We start from the raw sequence: 23,308 nt of genomic DNA on the forward strand, positions 1-23,308 counted from the left end.
TACCTCAAATCGATTTTATTTTTTAGTTAAATTTTTATATATGTATATACATATATATATACTTTTTTTCTTGTGTTTTGAGAATCTTTTATATTTATTAGAATTTGAACTTTATTTTTTTTGACCAATAAATAATTGCATTTGGTTTCAGAGAGAATTAAATAAAGTATATATTGAAAATCTTAAAATGTTGTATAATAAAATTGAGAACAGTTTAAGTGTATATAATTTATTAAAAACATGAATTCTGATTCGATAAAATCGAACCATTGAAAAACGTTGTGTGCCAAAAATCGGCTTAGATTTTGGGAAAGTTATGTGATTTGGAAGTAAAGCTTCCAAAACCATTTTATTTGATCAACTTTAACAACGTATCTAAATGACTTTCATTGAAGATTATACATATTTAAAAAGAAATTCATAAATTTGGTATATAATAATTTTTTTTTTCAAAAATTCAAAAATCTTTTTCAAATTTGATTTTGAATATAGAATCAATCTAGAGCATTAGTAAAGGTGGGTTAGTGATTAGAGGAGAATTTGAGATATAGAAATTGCTATGTATGTAAGTGTGCGTGGCTTTTTGGTAGGTAGTGTAATTGTTCGAGTTGTGTTATTTTAAGTGAGATGATATGGGAGAGATGTGAGATGTTAGATGTTAGGGAATCTGCTCAGGGATGCTTGACTTCAATTTGACAAGCTTAACTAGTCCAAGTTTTGGGATTAAAGAAAGTTTATATCGGAATTTTCCCATTTTAAATCTTAGAAAATGTTGGAAATTCACTGCTCAACTCGACGTAATTCTCAGTTGTGCGTTAAAAAATTGTTTTAGCTGATAAATAAGGGGAAAGCGAAATTTCGTTTTTTTATTGGATTTTATTGATTTAAGTGTATAACATTGGCGATTAACAATATTGCGTATTAATTGTAATATGTAATTAATTTAAACTCTTTGCAAGCTAAACAACTTTTCATTTCCTAAATATGTTTTTGGTGTTCTCTATTCGAAGGAAAATTCTTAAGATTAACAAGATAGAAATTTTTAGTTAACAACAAAATGGAAAAACAATCAAATAATATTAATTAACAAATTTAATGCAGCTACAAAATGCATATTATTTATAGGTGTTTATCGTTTATCGAGATATAAGTGTCGACAGTAAGTACAATTTAAATATATGTATAATATACATATATATATGCATATATGTATATGTATGTATTTATATATAAATAGGATTATGTTAATTGTAATACCAGCCGCTATGCCAAATCAGGTCACAGGTCTCACATTTCTGTTTTGCTACAGATCGAAGTACAGTGGAAGGTTGTTCTTTAATTTCTGCTTTTGGATTCGTCGATTTGTCGCTTTTGAAGGTTAGGAACGTTTTGGAATTGGAACTGGAATCGATTAGTGGACTGGACCAACAAAACAATGCGAAGCAGTTAAAGTCGGTTATGCGTCTGTGAGGATTATTTTTGATTAAATAACTTTTGCATACAGATCGGGAATATATATATAATTTACTATATATATATATATATACATATATATATATATATATAGATAAATATGTTAACAACGCGTTAGTATATCGGCGAAAACTGTTTACTTAAATGCTAATAATTGAGATTGCACATAAATTAGACGAGCTTCGATCTCACTCACTCGATCGCTCGCTTGATCAACTTATTTGCGCGCTACCATATCCAAGCCGCCTTCCTCCTCCATCTTCGATAAGAATTTGATGGCCCGCTGCGAGGGTTCCGTCTGCCTGGCCATGTCGATGAGGCCTAAAAGCTTCTTGATGCCAATGAAGACTCTGTGGACATTTGGTAAGTATATCAGTTAAGTTATTTCAAATAAGCCAAATCCTTATCTACGTACCGCTTGCCAGCCATCTTCTTGCCAATGGCTTGCAGTTCGCCCTTGCTAAAGATGTCCGTGTCCTCGAGAACGGAGATGACATGCTCCGGACTGGATAGATTGGGCACATGCAGCACCGCTGTGAAGGCCGAGAGCATTTCCATTTCCTCCAATACTTCACTGTAAGTCGAATAGGTGAGGATTAGTGAAAGTTTTGTTATAGGGGAATTAAACTAATTACCGTCTGCTGGAGGTGCAGAGAATGAGAAGCTTGCGTCCCTTGGGTGGCTGCTTTTTGAGCAGCACAAGCAAAGCCTGCAGCGTTAGATTCGAGTATCTGGGTCCAATGGGTCCATAGTCTAGCAGACGTTCCACATTATCAACGACAATGCAGCTGAGTGTGGAGCGATAGGCATCATCGAATATCTTGCGAATGTGCAAGCATTTGGCCGACTCCGTATAGCCGACCATATCCTCCGGCGAGCAGACCTTGACAAACGGAAAATCTGACATCTTGGCCAGTTGGGCGGCCAAGGCGGTCTTTCCGGAGTTTGGAGCACCGGCCACGAGAACAGAGACAAGTCCACTCGATTCGGGAGCCTTGGCCTGCTGGACATAGAGCATGCCATCCTCTAGCAGATTGCTAACTGGTTGACCCCAGTTGACGACGCCGCGTGCCAGCATATTATCGAGTATCTCTTGGGCGGTGCCGAACGCTGGCTTAATATCATGTTCCAATGAATGAAGGAAATCATCACGATTCACTTTCAATTTCTCCATGGCCTCCGGGTCGACGGTGACCTTGGCGTCGGCCTTGATCAAACGATTCATTGCACTCGATTGAGCGGCCCGCACTAGACCCTCGAGCTCTGCACCGCTAAAGTTCTTGGTGAGCGCTGCGATCTCCTTGCAGTCGACATCGTCGTTGATCTTGTTGAAGTCTCGCATGCGTTTCGTATGTATGTTCAATATCTGAACGCGTCCCTGCTCGTTGGGCAAACTGATCTCCATTTGGACTTCCAAGCGACCTGGTCGCAGCAGCGCCTCATCGATCATGTCCCGTCGATTGGTCATGCCAATCACCAAGATATTATTCAATTGATCCACACCATCGATCTTGGTCAGCAGCTGATTGACGACGGTGTCGTGGACACCGCTGTTGCCAGCCACGGAACCACGCTGCTTGCAAATGGCATCGATCTCATCGAAGATGATGATATGCAGTCCACTGTTCGGACCCAGACGCTTCTCTTCCTCCTCTGCCTCGGCGAATAGCCGTCGCACATTCGCTTCCGATTCACCCACATATTTGTCCAATATCTGTGGTCCATTCACGATCTTCGGTTCACGTGCGTTCAACATAGTTCCAATTTGACGAGCCATCAGGGTCTTGCCCGTGCCAGGAGGTCCGTAAAGCAAGATGCCCTTCACATGCTTGCAGCCCAGCTGCTCCACCAGCTCTGGTGGAAAGACACGCGAGGCAAATGCGCGACGAAAGATCGCATTGAACTCATTGTCCAAGCCACCGATGCCCATTTTGCCAAAATCCCAATCAGGATTGATAATGGATTGACGCACCACCTTGCCCTTCGATTTGCCCTGCAGATTGAGTGAGCTATTCTCTGCCTTCTCGAACTGCACCACCGTGTTGCCCAAGATACGACCGAAACGGACATTACGCATCGCTGGCTCCTTGCCCTCGCCCAGACTCTTTGGATCGATGGCCTCCAGCATCTTGACGGCCAGGCCGAGTAGCTTCTTGTCCTTGAAATTGAAGACCAACGATTGGCCAACAGTCAAGGCCATGCCAGCGAATTGCATAATAAACTCCTTGGCCATCTGATCTGAGTCATACGGCTCCTGCGAAACGCTGTGAGAGGAATTGAGTGGCGAGTGAGATAGAGAGATGGAGGGGCTCTATGTTACATATATGTTGGTCAAAGGATCTAAAATGCTAGTAGAGATAGTTTTCTCGTTTTTATTTTGGAGATTCTTATGCTTTCTATCTTCTTGGTAACAATTTCTTTTGCGTCAGTTTTTTGTAGAAAATGTAGAATGTAGAAAATATGTGATCTAATTTCAATCAAATTCTCACAATTCTATTCGCTCTGATCATACATATCCTGTCTTTACCTCTACTAACTTCATTGATTTACTTAAAATACATCATCATCTAATTGATTCTAACAAGGCACTCATGTTTTAAATTAACTTACGAATTTTCATAGTCTCATTATCCTTACAGATTCTCACCTGAAACCTAACCTAACTCTTCTACTAACTAGCTAATTACTTTATTCAAGTTTTCTCTATTGTCATCGAATCGTTGTATCGAAATAACCCCAGTTTCTTCGAAGCTAGGTTCACTGTAGATATTAGTAGAAATTCAATGTATATATTATATATAATTTTCTATTCGATTTTCATTTTAATTTAACTTAACCACACATTTTTGTTAAATAATAATAAAAAAAATAGCTAGATTTTCAGCATTTGCACACTTACGTCTTCTTTTGCAAAAAATCCGTTTCAAAGGATACAGATGTTATGACATCGGAGCTGGCGTCGAAGCGATACGGGCGCACCTCTAGCTCTTGGTTGATCGAAAGCATCGCCCACTTTCGCTGGACAAGAGAGAAGCCAACGTAACCCCTGGGCACTTCCATTGTCTTCTCCAGAGCGAATATAAAATGTTGACCCGCTGCTGGTGAAATATCTGCATACCTGAAGGATGGATTGATATGTATTAATGTAAATATATATATGGAAGAGATGTTGAAGACATACTTCACATCATCTGGAAAATCGCCCACATTGACAATCGCTCGATTAGTGAGGGATAATTCGTCCGTGGGACACTTTGTAGCCTTCAAACGCTACAAATATTAATATATATTTATGTAAGAAATTGAAGAGATTATATATTATAACACATAACTCACATAAGACATTTTTGCTGCCTGGTTATATGCTGGGGGGTTGTTTCTGTTTACAGCCTCAGCCTCAGCTTGTATTTTTTTATTGATTCAAGTTTTTAAATTTCACAATTGAAAGTTTATTTTGTGTTTTGCTCGATTGGACACAATATTGTTTTTTTTATGCTTAACTCTTATTTGTACCTTGATTAAGCTGCATTGCTTGTTTGCTGCACATTAAACTGGCACCTATTTTATTTAATTGATTTCTTTCCAAAATTTTGCTGCGCAGCTTAAAAAATGCGCCGCGGCACCTGCCAACGCATTCAAAAAACAATGAAACCAGTTGGCAGGCCAATCAGCTGTTGGGTTGGCAGAGCTGTTAATATGTTGCGTTGTTATTGTTACCGTAGATTTCGGACGTTACGCACGTGTGCGGATAACGAATAATTTTTGTTTTTTTTTTTTAAATTATATGTTATATAAAACAATAACAAATTGGGTTTTTTCTGTTATTTGCCAGCTGAAAAAAGTTCAAGTGAAGCGTCAAAAAAAAAAACAAAAAAAAAAAAAAAATTAATATAACAGAAATAAACAACAATTATTGCAAGTGCATAATAACAATAATAATTGTTGCTGTTAACGCTGTCGTCAACGTCGCCGCGCTGAAATTCTACCGCAGCTTAAGCTGGAAAGGTTGACATTTCCTTAGCCATATTGTATGTGTTAGCTGCAGCGCTGCTGCTGTTTTTGTTGATATCGCCGTTGTTGCACTAGTGCGGAACATCAACAAAGATGACACCGGCTGCCGCGATCGTTCGGTGCCTTAGATGCTGTCTTCTATTGGCAATGTTTTGTGCCTTCACATGGACCTTCAATCTGGAGCAAAGGCAGCCGCTTATCAAATACGGCCATCCACATTCATATTTTGGCTACTCGCTGGCCACGCACACAATCGGCGAAATCAAATCGTCCAACAAGACAAAATGGTAAGCCAAAATACGAAATCGATTCGCCTAGATCAAACCACTAACGTTATGCGCGAATTATCATTTGTACGTTAAGACTGTTTGAATCTCACGCTCTCTTCCTCTCAAGAGTACAGAAAGAGCGTATTATTTTGAATTGAGAAATGAATGCAATTGTTTTTTGTTTACCTTCATTGACTGACTTTGTTGTGGTTAACGCGCGAAACTTGTTTACAAATTTAGTTAATCGTCATACTGGTTGTTCGATTACTATATAATACAATAAAAATGAATATTGATTATTTATAAAGATGATGCTATATGCAAAATACGCACATATTGACACATCTCCCGCGTGTAGGCTCTGATCTAGCATGTGTTTTCCATTAGCATTTTGATGCCCCTTTAGTTGAGATCGTTTAGCAAATTGAATACATCTGCAAAAAAATGATGCAAATAACTAGAGAAAGTTATCAAAAATAAATGTGATCAATTGATCAACGTTCGGGCCTCAAGTGGTTTTTATTTTAGATTTTATACATATACATATTTATATAAACATATGCATAAAAACTTCAAGAACAAAGCATTGAATTGATACAAAATTTAAAGCTCGCAAAGAAAAATCGCACAGAAGTAGAAAGCCTTTCATCTGTAGTCTTTTCGAAAAACCCTTTCTACTGTTCATTTGCTGTAGCTTTTTGTTCTTGACTGTGATCCAAAGTGCTTCTATGCCGGTAGATAGATCTTAAATTTTAGACTCTGCTCTCTTCAGAAATCGCCTCTCATTGTTGATAGCCTTATAGTAAGGCTGGAGCCACTAAATTCTTATAGATCCGGACAATTTAATTGGTCCATTCGAGTCAATTTCGCCAACGGCAACATAAGTAGGTTTAGCCCCATCCACACATATATATATGTATATCTCATGTATATTTATATCTAATATCAAAAATATAGAATATTTTTGATATGATACACATGATATATAGAACATATATTCTTCTTCTTCTCATTTCGCTTGACTTTTCTTGCCATGGAAGCTTCAGAGCTTTTCAGCAGTTACGAATTCGGGATATTCGAGATAATGCAGATGGTTATAAAATATGTATGCTCTTATTACTGTTCATTTTTCGCGGGAAAAGTTTTATTTAACGGCTTATCTTTATCTTTACAAGGAAAATATTTGGTTATTCATTATCTCTCTGTCTATGTGTGTGTCTGTGTGAATGTATTTAGGCCCATCGCCTTTTCAGATAATACTGTATGCATTTTGTTCATATTTGCGTTGTCGGATATTTTCAACAATATGTTTCCTTGTTTGACATTAATTCTCTTATATAAGTTTAATTTTTTTTATTATATTTAATAAAAGTTTATTTTGATTTTACCTTGTATCCCATAAAGCGGGTGTATTGGCACAGAGAAAGAGAAAGATAGTAGAGAAAACTTGATTAAAGTTATTTTAGGGTATCTTCTAGTCGTGCACTTCTCTTTGTAGATATGTTTCTATTTCCTCTGTATTTTGCATGTTTTATGCATAATATTTTAAAAAACTCTCTTTAGGCTGTGTATGTATATTAACTTGATAACTCGAATATATATAAATTACTTATGCATTTCATATATATTTATGTATTTATCGAGGGTCACAGGAAGAGTCTGATACCTTCATGTGATTGCAGCTGTGCAAATATACGATATAACAACACATATATGTATATATTTATATATATACATGTGATATTGACCTATATATTCAATGTGATTTTCAGTTATTTTGTTCATCGTTTTCTTGATTCATTTGCATTAAACGGATATTGAACAATTTGATTGACTTGAGTATATCGCGTATGGACATCTTCAATATGGATTATCAAGTGGTTAATCAACATGTTAAAGCTAATGTTAATCATGATTGTAAGCTGCCCATATCTGCACTAGAAATGGCAACAGCCACAACTAACCGAATAACTGTGACAACAGTTTGTGGCAACAGCAATTGGCTATCTGTCTGTAGGTCCCTGCCTCTGGCTATGCCTCTGCCATCATGCAACCCTCGTGCGCAATACTCAAGCCAAAGTCGGCAGACAAGTCGGAGCCAACCGCAATGCCAATAAAATGACAAAACATCCAAGACATCAGAAACATGTCTCCATCCATTGGCCATAGAACAACGAACCTCTGATACACTAACAAGACAACAAAAGATTTCGAAATTCTAATTCGAATTTTCAGTTCCGTCCTATGCCATCTTCGTAAACTTTGCACTGACTGTGCTGATTTCCTGGACTTCACAAGCATTTATCAATCAGGAAATATCTTCATCTTTCTCTATTTCCGGACTCCTTGGGCAACAGTTTGTGAACTGAAATAAATTGTCATCTAAATAATTTTTTGTTTGTCGTCTGCGCTTGATGTCATATGCGCAAACGTTGCACTGGCTGCTCTGAATTGTTGCTTTTCTTGAGCCAATTTTACTTATGCAAATATTAGCTATTCCTTTCTTCACCTGACTAAAATGCATATTTGTTAAATCCTTAACGTTCTACTGACTGCATATGCCATATCTGCCATAGCTAGGCAAGATCTATCAGCCCACTAATAGGCTCCATTGCATGTGAGAGCAATTGAAAATGGGAAATCAATGCAAAAGCATGGCAGGGGCTTGGGTGCGGTGCTGGCTGAAGACAATCTAAGACGGCCAAGACTGCCAAGCTAGCCAACAAGTCTTATGGCTTAGAGAGCCATAAAAGAATGTATTACAAGAGCAATGAATCCACGTATTTCAGTTGTTATTGTTGCTGTTATTGTCGCCATTCAGTCTGGGGAAGTAAGTTGACCGCTTTTGGGGCAAGCTGTGGCAAGGCTTAAGGTGGAGCGAGAGCCTTAAAGAGTCGACCTATTTTTATATTTACATAATCGCAATGAGCTTTGATATTCTAGAGGAAATCATTGTGATAGCAACATTGAGTCAAATGATCTTATATTTATACTTTGAGTATTCCGAAAACTTTTCCAAACCTTTCGATCGGAATGTCGAGCAAACTGAAAAGAAAAGACGAAAAGCCGAAACCTTTCTCTTGACACACTTTGAAATTGGCAAAAGCATTTAGCACTCGTTGTTGTTGTTGTTGGGATCTTAAAGTGTCTATAAGCAAATATCTGGGCAATTTATTTGTGGTGGCTCAACACATGTTCCATCTGGCTGCTGGTCGTGCATTTATGATTAGGCAGAGGTGTTGGCTGCTTGGCAGACCCGGTCGCTGTCTGATTGCATTTGTCATGCGACTCACACAGCAGCGACAACAAAAACTAAAATGCCATAAAGCCGCAATGTGACAGCTTTTGGCCATGATCAAGGCTAAGCTCATAAAAAAAGAAACAGGCTTCAACAGCTAACTGAAGCAAGTCGAAGAGCCAATGCTCTAATTAACTGCGCCTACTGCAAGTCTTCCATATGCATCCTACACATAGGCTAGGATAGAGAGAGTAAATATGGTAGACGATCCATTCAACCATGATCTGCCAGCGACCTCAATGAAACTGAGATATATTTCTGATATTTAGCTTGGTTTTTACGTTTCTTTAAGCCAAAAGTCATGAACAAGGAAAACTATCTGCCTTGGGTCTTCCATACTGTTGGCATACCCTTTTGGGAAGTGTATCTCGAGAATATGCATATGAAAGGCAAAATCCCCAAAAGTAAAATTAAAAACGAAACCTCACAAATTACTGGCGGCTCTCAAAAAGCAACCGCCGGCAATCAAAAAGCCATTCACACGTTCATTCAAAAGTCAAAGTTCCGACGAAATTCGGTGCTCGAGTGTAACTCCAAAAACTGTCTGCCCGTTGCCCGACGCAGTCGCAGTTCCAATTCCAGTTCCAGTTCCTTTTCCATGTGCAATGTGTGCATTTAGCTCTTTGATATGCTGACAAACGGATGTCAGGTACGTCATGTTTTTGTCCGTCTCGATTGTCAGTCCGTCTGTCCGTCTGTCCATCAGTCAGTCAATCAGTCCGTCCATTGTCCACTTGAACGTGCGCTTCACGCGATCTGTGCGGTCGAGCTTAGACTGGACCCAGCCAACATTAGTTTCCCTCAATTGCAATGGTCACGCGTGCGCACCGTGTAAAAGACTTCAAGTTTTTTATTCAATTGGTTTTCGAGAGCTTTTGTGCGCAGGCCCACCAATGTGAATCAAGGTGGGATGTCTGCAGACTTTTTGAGTTGTCTTTATCAGCAGCTTGCGTAAGATCGTAAATCTGATAACTGAAAAAGGCTCTATGGATGGCGACCCTTTAAGAGAGCTTCCTTCTTTGCAGGATCAGCAAGTTGATGATCATTGGAAATGCTATTTAATCTTATATTAAAAGCTTTAGTCCGGATTTGATTTGGCTAAGAACTTAGGGAAAACACTAATGCGCAAATCAACCAAATAATTCTTGACATCTTCAAAATCACTTAAGATTTAGTTCGTAGTGAACGAAGTGGTCTACATGATTCACTCATGTGTCAGGGCTGAAAAGTGCGAAAGTGAGAAATACGTGAAATACGTGATTCTTAGTTATATTTGTAAAAGCTGTAAAGTTGTAAAAAGCAAAAACTCTATTTGGCATTTATTGCACTTTAAGTGAGTCTTTTTTAAGCGGAACATTTCGATTGCTTTTCTTCCGCCCCGAAATGCTGATAAGGGGGCGAGGTCAAGCCCTCCGAAGAGGGTCCATTGCATGTGTTAGACGATTACGTTTCTTATTTTGTTGTTGCTTTGAGTTGTGTGTCGCCAATTTGCTTTGTTAATGAGCTGAATGTTGCGCGCATTGCAAATAAACAAATGCAAATTGCGTTCAGGTATTGCCCACAGTTCTTCGGCATCTACGTATACCCCGTTAAGGGGCCTGGAGGAGGGCTTGCTGTACTTTGGACTTGTATCAAGTCGTTTGCTTATACAAAGCGCATTTTTCAAAATCGATAAATATCGATCTTAAGATTTTTAATCGAACTTAAAAGACTGCAAAAGCTGTAAGCACTTTAGCTACGTCACGTTCTAGGGTATCGGGCACTCGATCAGGCATACTTGGATCTTTATTTTGTTATTCAATTGTTTAATATTGTTGAGTAACACAAACGCAAACACAAGCACGGACGGGATTCCACGTGTCGCTGTCGACGCTCCATATGGGAACTTATGGCTCGAAAGCTTCAACTAATATTTTTTTCTCTCGCTTTATTTATTATTTTTCTTTTTATTTCAGTTGTTGTAGTTGCTGTGCACACCTTTAGGGCAAATATTTGTAAACAAATCAACGTAAATATGTTCGGAATGTGAAGTAGAGCCAGGGAATCTCATCTAGTCTGTAGTTCCCAATGATTATCATGCATAACTCTTTGGGCTTGCTTGGGACAGTTTTAAAGAAATTCGTTAAACATTTTTTAATGTGTGTATCATGTATATGAACTGAGCTGATTGAAGAATTGCAAATGAACTAACTTTTTAAAGATCGATATAAATATCGATTGACAGTATATATCATATATATTAAATATCATATTATATATATATTATATATAGTATATACTTTATAGAAGTCACCTATCTAATAGCTGAATTTGATATCTCGAGCTCTTAGCACATCTCGCAGATCATGTGAACTGCAGATATCTAATTCAGAGATTAGATAGTTCGCTTATATATAGTATATATATCGAATTGTTGGTACATGCACTTATATGAATATTTTTATATATTTTATTTTTCCAGTCAACTCTCTAATTAAAACTTGAGTTATAAAAGCTATAAGGTATTCCAATTCTGGGCAAATTAGTTAATTTGAATGACTTATTTAGTTACGCTAAATTGTATTAGCAACATCTAATTAGAGCTGCTCAGTGACAAGCATTTGTTGAGTTAGGGTATTGGCTAGTCGTTATCTGTTTTTTTTCTCTCTTATATTTTGGTTGGCACTATTTAATAGTTCTTCTGGCTTCTATGTGTGGAAAATGCGCCAAAATGTTTCAGCAAAATGAGGTCAACAGACGCCAAAGAGTCGGAGCGAGGGCAATGCTTGGAGCAGCGTCGAGGGTGGGCAGGGCAGGGGATGGTTGGGGTTGTGCTACGAGCAGAGCACTTAATGATTGTTGTTGCTGCAACTGGGGCCAGCCTGGCCGCTGATAGAATATGCCTATACGCATATTCGTATTCGTATTGGCTGTGCCTGTGTGCCGCTTCGTGCCACATGCAAAATAGTTTTTTTTTCTATTTAATTTACTTCTCGTTCTTGTTTTGGCTTTTGGCGGGCCGAAAGACATAAACAAATGAGATATACGACACACGCATTAAAGCGGAAAGGAAAGAAATAACGAAAGCTAGACAAGGAAATGCCCAGACAAACATTTGGCAGATATCTATTATGCGCAATGCTGCAGTGAAGCCTGGCATAGAGTGAACCAGGCATGAGCCATGATCTAGAACAGACACGAAATATATCTTAAAGGAAATCTCAGTAGAAATGTCCATACATAGATTATTTCTACATAGTCTAGATGATATGTGTTGATATATGCATGTAGTAAATTGTATATTTGCAGATTCAGCAGGTCTTCTCTGTGATTCTCAACAAGTTCTAGCTGTGTTAAGCTTGTCGCAGGTTCTAGTTGTTGTCTGCTTTAGGCAAGTGGCACTGTAGCACATGCCGCCCCATAAACATGCGTGAAAATTCAATTGATTTTCGTTGCGTGAGGGGGCGGAGCCAGCGGCCGCTTGGGTGCGACTGGAAAAAAGGAGACTTGCGTATTTATAGCGCTAGAAAAATTGGTCTTTTTTTTTGTTTTTAATTTTTGACTCGCAAGTTGAACGGGGCGAACCATAATGCCGCACTCTCTGTGTGTGTGTGTGGTGTGGGAAAACGTTTTGTGGAGTCAGCTAATACAGGCAAGTGTTGCAAAGCGATTACAAACTTGCCTAGCAGCTGTCGAGTGTTGAATGTATCTGAAAGATACAACAAGGGGCAAAACATAAAGATTGTGAGATGTTCCATGGCTGCGCGAGCGGCAGGTAAGCCGAAGTTAAGGGGGCGGGGTTGAGCGGTTGGGGGAGTGGCACTTGTATGCACTAATGAGACGATGCTCCAAGTGCTGCACTCAAATGCAATCACATAGAGAGCGAGAGCGGGAGCGTCGAAGATGGAGGCGGAGGCGGTAAAGCTCGTGAGTACTTAGAGTAGCTGGACAGCAGATGGTAGGCGGGAGGCAGGCCAGAGGTGGAGTCTAAAGGGGTTAGCGTGTGGGTGTTATGATTTATTGCCAATTGCGAAGAGGCCGCTGTCAGCTGAGGTTGAAGTTTGTAGCATCAACAGCAACAACGGCAACAACAACATCAACGAGTGCCCCATTCATCAGCGTACGTTGAGCGCGTGTGGGCAATGCCTCTCAAGATCGCCCCTCGCCCGCCCAGCTGCCTGGCCCGACCTATTCGTGCCCCTTGCCAAATCAAAGCTCTGTCACGTTGTGGCCCACGCAATCAATTCGCTGCGATTGTCGTCAGGAAGCGTCGGCGCAACAATCTTTCAACTGCTGCCGCTTCTTCTGCCCACAAAGGTAAATCTGCAAAAAAGAGGGGAAAATAGCAAAAGAAAAAAATTATATATCGATAAATCAATAAGCGAAAATGCAACCGTGGCTGCTGTTACGGCTAATCCCAGGGCCTGACAAATTGTCCGCAGGCTAAGCTCAATGTGCATAGTTATACAGAGCTGCTCGACTGGCAAATGCCCTGTATCTAGTTTAACTGATCGTCAATCAATCGCTCAATAAGTCACCTCAGTCATGTTGATCAATCAATCAGACTGTGAGGTAATCAATCACGTAGCCAGCCAGTCAGTCAATCAATCACACTATCGGTCATTCACGTATGCTGTTAGTCAATCAATCAATCAGTCTTATGCTTATTGAGCTAATCAGTTAATCATTCAATCAATCACTTCAAGCCTTGCCTATGTTTATCCATTCAATCAAGCAGCCTTATAGTCAATCAATGAGCTCAGCAGTCTGACAAAAGATAGATCAGTTTACCGTTAACATCGATCACAGCCTATAGCTTGCATGCCTATGGGATACTTCCAGGGTATTTAAAGGCTGTGTGCCCGAGCCACACCCAAAAATCAAAAGTTGCATGCGAAAGCGAAGGCAGCAGGCAGCAGGCAAAAGGCAAATGGGAACCAGTCTACACAAGCTCATCTCATCTCACGCAGCATCCAACATTTTGCGCCCATGGGCATTAACCCTCGCATTGTTCAGATTTATGGAGCAAATCGCTCATACAGCCAGCCAGGCCCCTTCTGCCGCTACGCCCCTCTGTCGATTGGGGTTCTTGTAGCTGCGCCTCGAGGCGTTCGAATTTGTGCGAATGAAACTCGTTACCAAAACCAAAATCCACGACACTCGACAGATCTCTCTGTTTCTGTGTGTGTGTGCGCCACAGATCGAACCCGTTGCCAATATGAGAGCCAGGTTCTCAGTTGTACCCTGCCGCCACGCCGCCCTGCTCTACCTAGCCGTACCCTGCCGCTGTGCCCTCTTTCGGCTTGTCGTAAGCTGAAACTTGGGATTTGTTGCTGTGGTTGTCTCCAGCTTCTATCTTTCAACTTTCAGCTTACAGCCTTGGTCATAGGCTCTTGTATTAGTTGACTTCTTGTTGCTCTTGCTGTTGCTGTTGTTGTTGGTTGTTTGCTTGAATCCGGATCGTGTTGGCTTGGCCTGGCCTGGCCTGGCCAGGCCTGCTGGCCGTGCTGTCTGCCTCTTTTCTAATGAAAATTGACGCCGTGTTGGTAATTTAAGTTGTTTTCGGTTTTTTCGGTTTGGGTTTTCTGTTATTCTACCTCTTCTTTAGCTTCGGCGTCGGCATCGGCTTCGGCTTCGGCTGCCCCCTGCAGCTCCTCCTGCACCTTCCTGGCTTATGTAGCCGCAATCGAACTATTTTGCCTTGCGAACATATTGCGTGAGATCTTTGGGAAACTGGGAGTCTGGCGTCTCGTTTTATTTTTCGCTATTCCAATTCCTAATGCGACCGCATTTCTACACAGCCAGAGAGAGATGAAAAGAGACGTCCAGAGTTGAGATGCGAAGACTGTCTTCTAGTCACTTATTTTTTCCCCATAGACGCGGCTGGTTTAAATATCGAGCTGAGCACTTTATTTCATATTTTATCATCTATTTATTTGTTTTATATCTGCGCCTCTCTTTGCGCTTCTCAATTTGCGTATTGTCTGCTGAGGCAGCTGTGATGCCATAATTAGTGCACAAACGATTTAGATTTCAGCTTGAACTTGAACTTGGCACAACTGATTCAAAGTCGCTGGTTCGAACCGCTTACTGAATCAGTGTCAAAGTTGTTTTGGCTCTAGCATCTTCAGTTGCTAAGCAATTACGCAAATGTGGTCCACAGCAATTGCTTTCAAGACTTTCAATCAGTGGGGCGAATGTTTCAGCTGACTTAAGCACACTTAAGTTTGATTTCTACTTTTAGAACTTCATTTTTGATCCAAACTGAAAACCAATTGATGTTTGTTGCCATTCAATTCAATACAATATCAATTGTATATAATTTATTTAGATTAAAGATTTAATTTAAAGATTCTCTCTGCTGTGTACTGTAAGCCTATTTGGTTCTTAGGCCCAGATCCGAGAGTTCACCACATGTAATGGGGTTTCTAGTTATTTCTATTGTTAGATTGTTTGAAAATTAGTTGTAGCACATCTGCAAGTTCAGTGGCGGCTGCCACTTAAAGTTTCTTTCTGCTTGGCTAACTTATTTGAAGGCAATTGATGTTTGGCGTGCAATTGGCAATTGCTTCCTGGGTTCGTCTGTTCGACTGCTGCCCGACTTTAGCCAGCCAACTGCCAAATGCTACTTCGCCGCTTTCCTTTGTTTTGGGCCATAAATTTTGGCCAGCCTTTCAAAAGCTCTAACAACAAATTTTGTGTGTTTGGCGCTTCGCGAGGTGTTTTCCCATCTTTGTTGTTGTTTGCTTCGAATGCTCAAAATTGCTGAGTAATTTTCTTTACGGGTTTTCCTCTTGCGTCTTATTAGCTTCTGCCACTTCTCCTACTTCTTCTGCTTCTTCTTGTGCTTGTTGTTGTTCTTCCTCTTGCCCGTTTTTCACGAGCTGAAAATAATCTGTTGGAGAGCAGCGACAAGAGAAACAGCTTCACATGCAACTGTGAGATTTTTCGTGGCTCGTTTATTTATTATGATTATTTATTTTGTTTTAGTTGAGTTGCAGCCGCTTATGTTGCTGCTGCTGCTGCTGCTGCTGCTGCCACAGATGTTGGCAGCTAGGTTTTAGTTGTTCGCTTGCAACAACATCTGTGTGTGCGCGTGTGTGTCCACATGGCCCTGCTTCTCTCTGCGCAGATTGATTAGCTGCCTTCAAAGTTTTGTTGCTGGCTCGACACTCTTTTTGCTGCCTGCCTCGTCGGCTCGTCGGCTGTTGCATTCTGTTTGTTTGCCACAAAAGTTCAACAAACGCGTCTGCGGCTGTGCCACGCCCACTTGTGGGCCGCAGTTTGCTTTTGCCGCCTTTTTTTTTTGTTGTTTGCTTTTTGGCTGAAAATGAGAAATGTTTTTCGATAAATGCCCGCGCGCTCAGTCGCCGCTTGCCGCACATGCCGCATGCCGCATGCCGCATGCCACGTGTGCCAGTCGCATTTTGGGCGTTATTTGTGCAATTGCTAGAAATCCTGTCGCGCACAGCTGCCACACCTACCACGCCCATGCAGCCAGTTGCAAGTGGGTGTTGCATGCCCCAAACTCAATTGCGCTCGCAATCGCCATCGCCATCGCGCCATCGCGCCATTTGCCCCAAGTTGCATATATGACGAATTTTTGAACGGCGACGCTACGGGACAAGCGTCTGCGTGTGGGCGCCACAAATTGACAAACAAAAATTAAACAAGAAAAAACCAAAAAGCTATCTAGTTAGAGTAAAGAAGCGTGCGCGACTAGCGGAACACCCTGTAAATTATGAATACTAAGTGTGAAGCAAGCACTTGTTACTAAAGTTAAAGCTATATAAAAGCTATCGATTATCGATTAATAAGTAAATTAATATTAAGTAAATTTCAGAAGTTATCGAAAAAACTCTTGAGCGCCAGGGTATTTAAATAGTAAAAGTCAATTTTAAGACTTTTCTTTTAAGCTCAATGCTTAGAAGTAAAATCAGATAACTATCAATCGATATAAACATACAAAAATACCTACTCTAAAGAGTAGTAAACATTAGTAACTGTCACTAACATTTCGTATAGAAGCAAACTACCCAAACTGCTGTCTAGGCTATTGCAATGCAGCAACGCGGCAACACGACCAACAACAACAGCAACAAGCACAGCAACAACCACTCTGATACCCTGAACCCATTGGAAATGGTAAATCAGGGCATACTGGCTTTGTGAATATATATGTAACAGGCTGATGTGGGCGTGGCAGAACCCAAAAGATATATATATATATATATATATATATTCTTGGCTATTATGATGAGCCAAGTCCATCGAGCCATGTTTGTCAGTCCGTCCAGTTAGCCATTTGTCCTTTAGGGACTTGACATTTAAAGGGTATCCGAATATTACTCGATCTTACCAGCTAATGAAGCCAAAGATTATTTATAAATTCCAGATACAAATCACTCGCTGTAAATATCTAGTTCAAAAGTCAGCATTATGGTCGTATTCGCAGTGTTCAGGGTATCTTCTAGTCGAGCTGTCTCGAATGGAGCACTCTTAGTTGTTTTATATAGTAGAGCTCCAGTTTATGACTTGTATTAGTCGCAGACCTGCAGCACTCTCCATACAATATCATTTCCAACCTTTTTTTTATCGTTTCTGGTGCCCTAACTCTCTGGCAGGGCATATCACATAGACCAGGTGACGGCAGCCTCTCACATTTGATCATCAAGAAGAATCGTCTATACGATTGCTGTCTAAATGTTCTATGTGAACTCAGCTCTTGGCTATTCGATCTTGTTGTAACTGTGTACAGAGATTTCTTTGGGCTTTAGGAATGTTATAAATCAATTTATATAACATATAGAATATCTTGAGAATGTCTGTAAGGTAAAACAGCTTATTGGTAATTGCAATTATATCAATTAGACCAGTTTCAGGTATGTTGATGCCCAGCTCAACTTACCACGTGGAATTGTTGGAATCTAGTTCTTCTGCCACTAGGGTATACCAACTTCTACTACCTATACCCAATACTAGTTTCTTTTTTAACTCTTAACTGCCGGCTCTGTATGGAGTGCGATAGCAAGCGGAGGTGCTAGCTATTTGTTGCTGTTGCTGTTGTTGTTGTTTTTTTCTTTTTTCCTCGTGTTGTTTTTCTATTTTCCAGGTAAGCCACTGATGGAAATGCAGTTTATCTGGTGACATGGCAGTGTTTGTCTTTCTTGTTGTTGTCGCTATTGTTTGTCTGGCATAAAAAATAACAACAACAACACGAGTATCTCCCATAGGCCCAGTTGATAAGTTCTATTTTGTTTTTACATTTGTGGGGCGTTACGAGCCTTTAATTGGTGGGCGTTTAGAAATAGGGGGCGTCAAGCGTAAAAAAGTGCTTGGAGCTGGTTCATTTGACACGCAAAGTTGAGGAGTTTTCTACAATTTCATTAACCATTTGGCTCTAAGGTAGTTCGTACTTGTAATTTTGTGAACTAGTTCATGAGAGTTCATGTGAGCTGCGTGAAGTTGTTCATTTGTTCGCTAAGTTTCTTTTCGTCGCTTTTCTATAAACCATTAACAAGCTCTCTTTTATGTCAGGTAGTTAACGGCTTACTGTATTACTTGAACTAGCTCCAAAATGTAGAGCAAGCAGCTCATATGATCTGCAGCTGTCTCCCTCTCTCCCTCGCTCTCTCTCTGTCACACACACTTTCTTTTTCTCTCGTTCTTTCTCTTAATTATTCTTTATGTCGCTTTCGTAAATGTTTTACTGGCTATCAACTAACAAATACCCAAAAGTCTCTCAACTATGCCATAATGAACCAGTTGAAAAGCTAAGAGCCAACATTAATAACGGTTATTAAATTTCGGCTCGCTCTTTGAGCTTACATCTAGGCAGCTCATAGACCATTCAATTAGCATAATTGCGGCACGGAGTTGGAGGAGCTACTGTGCGCCGGCCCTCTGCTCTTCGAGTGGGTGTCTCGCAGTCGCCAGAGTCGTGTGTATGAGTGACGCCTAGACTCGAAATTTATGAACTCGCTAGAATGTTGACATCAAAGTCGTTGACTGCCCATATTTCTTTTTTTCATTTTATACTCTGTTCGAGTAATGAGAAGCGGGCATATCGGTTGCCAGTTGAGACTTGGGCAGTGCGTAGAATATCCAGATGAGTAGCACAGATTATACATTACTAGACTTGGTGAGGGTGGACTAGAATGGAACGTATGACATGGGACTAGACTAAGCCAGACTTGATTAGCGTAGACTGCACTAGAATACACTAGAGTAAAGGTGAAGTTGGCAGACTAGAGAGTAGCCTAGTGGCTAGACTAAGCTAGTGTCTGCATAGAAACGAGTTAGCCGAACTGTAGTCTAGGGTATTGCAACCTGAATACACTAGAGTATAGAGGCAGACGACAGTCTAGAGAGTAGAACAGAGTATGCTGCAGTTGGTAATTCGAACTGGTTTTCATTACATTTCATGCAGCTGGAAAAGCTCGTAGGTTTTCCTATCTCTGTTTCTCTCTCTCTCGCTCTCTCGCTTTAACTATACTTTTATGATTTTGGTGTAATTAAAAAGCAAATCACGTTTTCATTTTATGATTTTTTTTTCATTTTCTTCTTTTTTCATTATTTTTTTTGTGGATTTTTCTTGTGCGTAGGCCGGGACTGCTTTTGTTTCGTTTCGGTTCGTTTCGTAGCGTTTGAATTTTGTGCCGATTGGCAGTGAAAGTGAGGCTCAGCCGGATATCACGGCATAGCCGAGTGGTTCTCTTGTTTCTTTCCTTCTTTCTACAAAATCTGTTCACACATTTTTCATTGCTAGATTCGCCCTGTCGCTGGCACAGTTTAATTAATTCCCGTATTGATCAAATCATCTGGATTTGCATGCACGAACGCATCGAATCGTATCGAATTGACTAAAAATTATGTCACATAGTCGCAACTGCGATCGATCGATGGATCAATGGATATCGATCGTTGCCACGCCCCGTTGTATCACTTAGCCCAGGCCTCTTTATTGGCTGCTCAGCTGTGCCCAATTAATTGGCAACGGTTCGTTGAGCTCTCCACTCTGGAAAATTCGACAATGGCCAAATTTTCGAGCTTTGTGAAAAATAATTGTCGATCGTCGAAATGGTAAAAAGTCATCAACAAAAAAATTAAATAAGTTCCCAATTTGCCAGCCTCGTTACGGGCTTTCTTCGGTCTCTTCACTTTTGGCAAATTTGCGAGGCAGTCTCAACGACTTCCTGAGGGCGTTCCAATTAAGATGCTTTAATGATTAACAAAACGAAACTGGTTCAGCGATGAAAACTTGCAGCTAAGTTTCAGCTGTGTGTGAAAGCGCTTCCTTCCAGTGCCACAAAAATAAAAAACCTCAACTGGTCCAACTGGGCCAACTGTTCGTGCTGCAAATTGTGGCAACAGCAACGAATTTGAATAGTCTTAAGGCTAGGGAAGAGTGCAATTTGCATTCGAGCTGCGTGCCAAACGTCATCCAATGAACTAGTTCTCTAAGTTAGCTTAACGAAAAAGACTTCATATACTTTGGCCTTATCAGAGTGCGCAATTTGAGCTTGATTCATAGTGGAAATCAGAGATATGCTGCATGAAAGTTGGAGATCATGCAGCGAACTAGTTCCGCATCCAAAAGAAAAGCCTGATTTTATTGATAGCTAATGTAGTTGAATTTAGTTACTGTTCCATAAGTTCTGTCATAAATACAAATACTAAACTTTAATATCAAATTCCTGAGAAAACTAGATAATAATATTAGCGAGGTGCGGCTCAAATGCATTGCTCGTTTACTTCACTGTATCAGAACCTGCACCTACAGACATAGACATATAGACGTATCCTACATATATCCTTGACGCAATTCAAGCAATTGCATTGCTGATTCAGTCGGTCGTGTCGGTTCCATTGATTGCCAACAATAATTAGAGCAATTGGCAAAGTACCAGCAGGAGGCATTCAGCACATACATCACACATAGCACCTCAATACTAGATTACGCCCCCGCACATTGCGAAGGCAGAGAGGCAGTCAGCCTGACAGTCAGTCAGTCAGTCAGTCAGTTAGTTAGGAGGTAGCTCACCCGCTGGCTGGCAATTAATAGGCTAACAGCTCGAATGCAATTGAAATTGAAATAAATATTACTCATACGCCTTGTATACGCTGCTTGCATTGCTCTTGCTGTGGCTGCTGCTGCTGTTGAATTGGCGCTATTAAAATTGTTTTTACGCCAAATATTGTAATTTGGCCAAAATGTTGTAATGGCAAATGGCCTGGCGCATATTTTGCGCGCATTCTTCAGAACTTGTTTTGGCTGCCAAAGCAGTTCCCCAACTAGAATGCTGCCCGCTGCGAACCTGCCAGCTGGACAGTCGAGTTTGCTGCCCACGCGCTTGACTTAACTTAACTTGGATTGGATTGAATCGGATCGGTTTAGGTTTCTGATACCCTATAACCAAATGGTAGCGCTTTCTAAATCGTAATCACTTGGACACTGGAGAGCTGGAGAGATCGATTCGCAGCAGAAATTGTGAAATTATAGCTTAAATATTAAATAAGTTAATAACTGAATGCAGGCTCTCAATCGATAACTATCGTTGCGATAGTGGAAAATCTTCTTCAAAAGGTCGCCGTACTTGTTGCAGCTGCAAGAATGCTCAGGGCTGATGCAGCATTGCTGCAGCTGCTGCAGCCCTGGCACTGACTTTGCTCTAATTGCCAAAGATTGCCACAATTTGCGTTCGGCTTCCGTTTCATTGGCATTTTCAACGCTTCGTACGTAAATGACGTTGATTGCCGGGCCGCAGGCAAATCCTTGGACCGTTGCACGTATGCGGCTCCTTGCCACATGCAGCATCATTTGCATGCATCGCTCATTGAATGTCAGCAATTTGTTGTTGTCGTTGCGGCTGCTGCCGCCGTTGAATTGCCTCAAATTGCTGCGGCTCATTCTTTTGTTGCTGGCTGCTGCTGCTGCTGCTGCACACAATAAATTCCAATCAAATTGAACTGCAAGTGAGGCTCTGGAGCTGAGGCCGAGGTTGAGGTTTGATTCTCTCTCAGATTTGAGTCTTGAGCCGAGCAGCTTGATGGCTGTCCCTGGTCAATGCCACACTCAAGTCAAGTCGTCTGTCATTTAGCTGCACCTGTTGCTGCATTGATTGAAAACTTGTTGTTGATGCAACTGGCTGCTGTTGCAACTGGCAGCCGCGCCCCATCAGCTGTCAGCAATTTGTTGTGATCAATTTATTAAAGGAACGCTAAATCCAAAGTCAGAGTCAGAGTCAGAGCCGCAGCCAGAGCCTAAAGTTGAAGGACGCCTTGCGCCTTGGGGGTCAGACGGAGGCCGGAGCCAGCATCACGATAATCACAGTCATCCGCTGGGCCCAGCCTCATCTGCATAAATGCCAGCAATTGCTAACCGGCAACCGGCAACAGGCAACCAGCAACCAGCAACTGGCAACTGGCAACTGTTGCCGTGAGCAAGTGTAGCTCTTGCTTGGCTCCCCTCGCTAGGGGGCGGTGGGGAACCTTAGCCACCCAGCAAGTTCATGGAATTCGCAGCTATTGTAGCACCTTGACCAGGTATTTGTCATTGTTGTTGTGCGGTTCATGTTTTGCTGTTGCTGTTGCTGTTGCTGCTGCTGCAATTGCAGTGTAAAATTTAGTAGTTGCTGTTCATAGTTTGGCTAAGTGATTCAGCGTTTGTATACCCTTCCCACAAATGGCATATTAGCTCCATCATCTGATATGCAAATATATTGCATATGCAATATACGATTTCTGAAGCCGTGTGACTCCCCGCAAAGTGGTTTAGCATATTTTTTTAGCTTAATATAATCAATACGATCAATCATCGTCAATTGATTGAAAGTCCCACTGCAGCGATTCCGACTTCAGCACATCTTACGTGTCTTGTGTCGCCAAAAACCCGTTTCCAAAATAATTAATAAAATGTTTCGAAGAACTTTTACGCTGTCATAGCTCAACCAAGCGCTGCGGCCATGACGCCGAGTGTTATTCTCCGAGTTAAATAAATAAATTCCCCAAGACTTGCCCAGTCAATGATGCGCATACACTTCAGATTGGCTAAGCAAATCTGTTTAAAAAAGATGCAAAGTTTCTTTTTCAAGTCACTTGGGTTAAATTCCATTCGGACAGTTTGTCTAACATTTGAGACGTGTGATAAGGCGTTGCATCCGCACACATGCCTGTTCAGCTTCCATGAAATCTGAGAGAGCTGAGCAGCTGTTTATCTTTTATCTTCCCTATATATGTCTACATGTATACCGTGTTCCATTTGGAAAGGGGTGCAAAA

The 23,308-nt window shown here is 40.9% G+C and overlaps 2 protein-coding genes across 2 annotated transcripts in view; one reads left to right on the forward strand and one right to left on the reverse strand.

The window, feature by feature from the left end:
* Window positions 1-1,130: 1,130 nt before the first annotated feature.
* On the reverse strand, window positions 1,131-5,090 carry LOC111598183 (vesicle-fusing ATPase 1). The gene is made up of 7 exons (XM_023313281.2): window positions 4,810-5,090; window positions 4,655-4,743; window positions 4,373-4,591; window positions 2,109-3,737; window positions 1,889-2,047; window positions 1,670-1,823; window positions 1,131-1,464 (listed from the first exon to the last, which is right to left on the reverse strand). The coding sequence occupies exons 1-6, from the start codon at window positions 4,816-4,818 to the stop codon at window positions 1,691-1,693; spliced, it is 2,238 nt and encodes a 745-aa protein (XP_023169049.1). The 5' UTR covers window positions 4,819-5,090; the 3' UTR covers window positions 1,131-1,464; window positions 1,670-1,690.
* A 272-nt stretch (window positions 5,091-5,362) lies between these two features.
* Window positions 5,363-23,308, forward strand: part of LOC111598182 (integrin alpha-PS1) — a 51,498-nt gene continuing 33,552 nt past the window's right edge. The window contains exon 1 of the mRNA XM_023313280.2: window positions 5,363-5,771. Within this exon, the coding sequence (XP_023169048.1) occupies window positions 5,578-5,771 (194 nt within the window). The 5' untranslated portion in view covers window positions 5,363-5,577. The remainder of the gene's footprint in view (window positions 5,772-23,308) is intronic.

This window comes from Drosophila hydei, unplaced genomic scaffold (genome assembly GCF_003285905.1).
Source record: "Drosophila hydei strain 15085-1641.00,03,60 unplaced genomic scaffold, DhydRS2 tig00000090-arrow-arrow-pilon, whole genome shotgun sequence".
Taxonomy (NCBI): Eukaryota; Metazoa; Arthropoda; class Insecta; order Diptera; family Drosophilidae; genus Drosophila; species Drosophila hydei.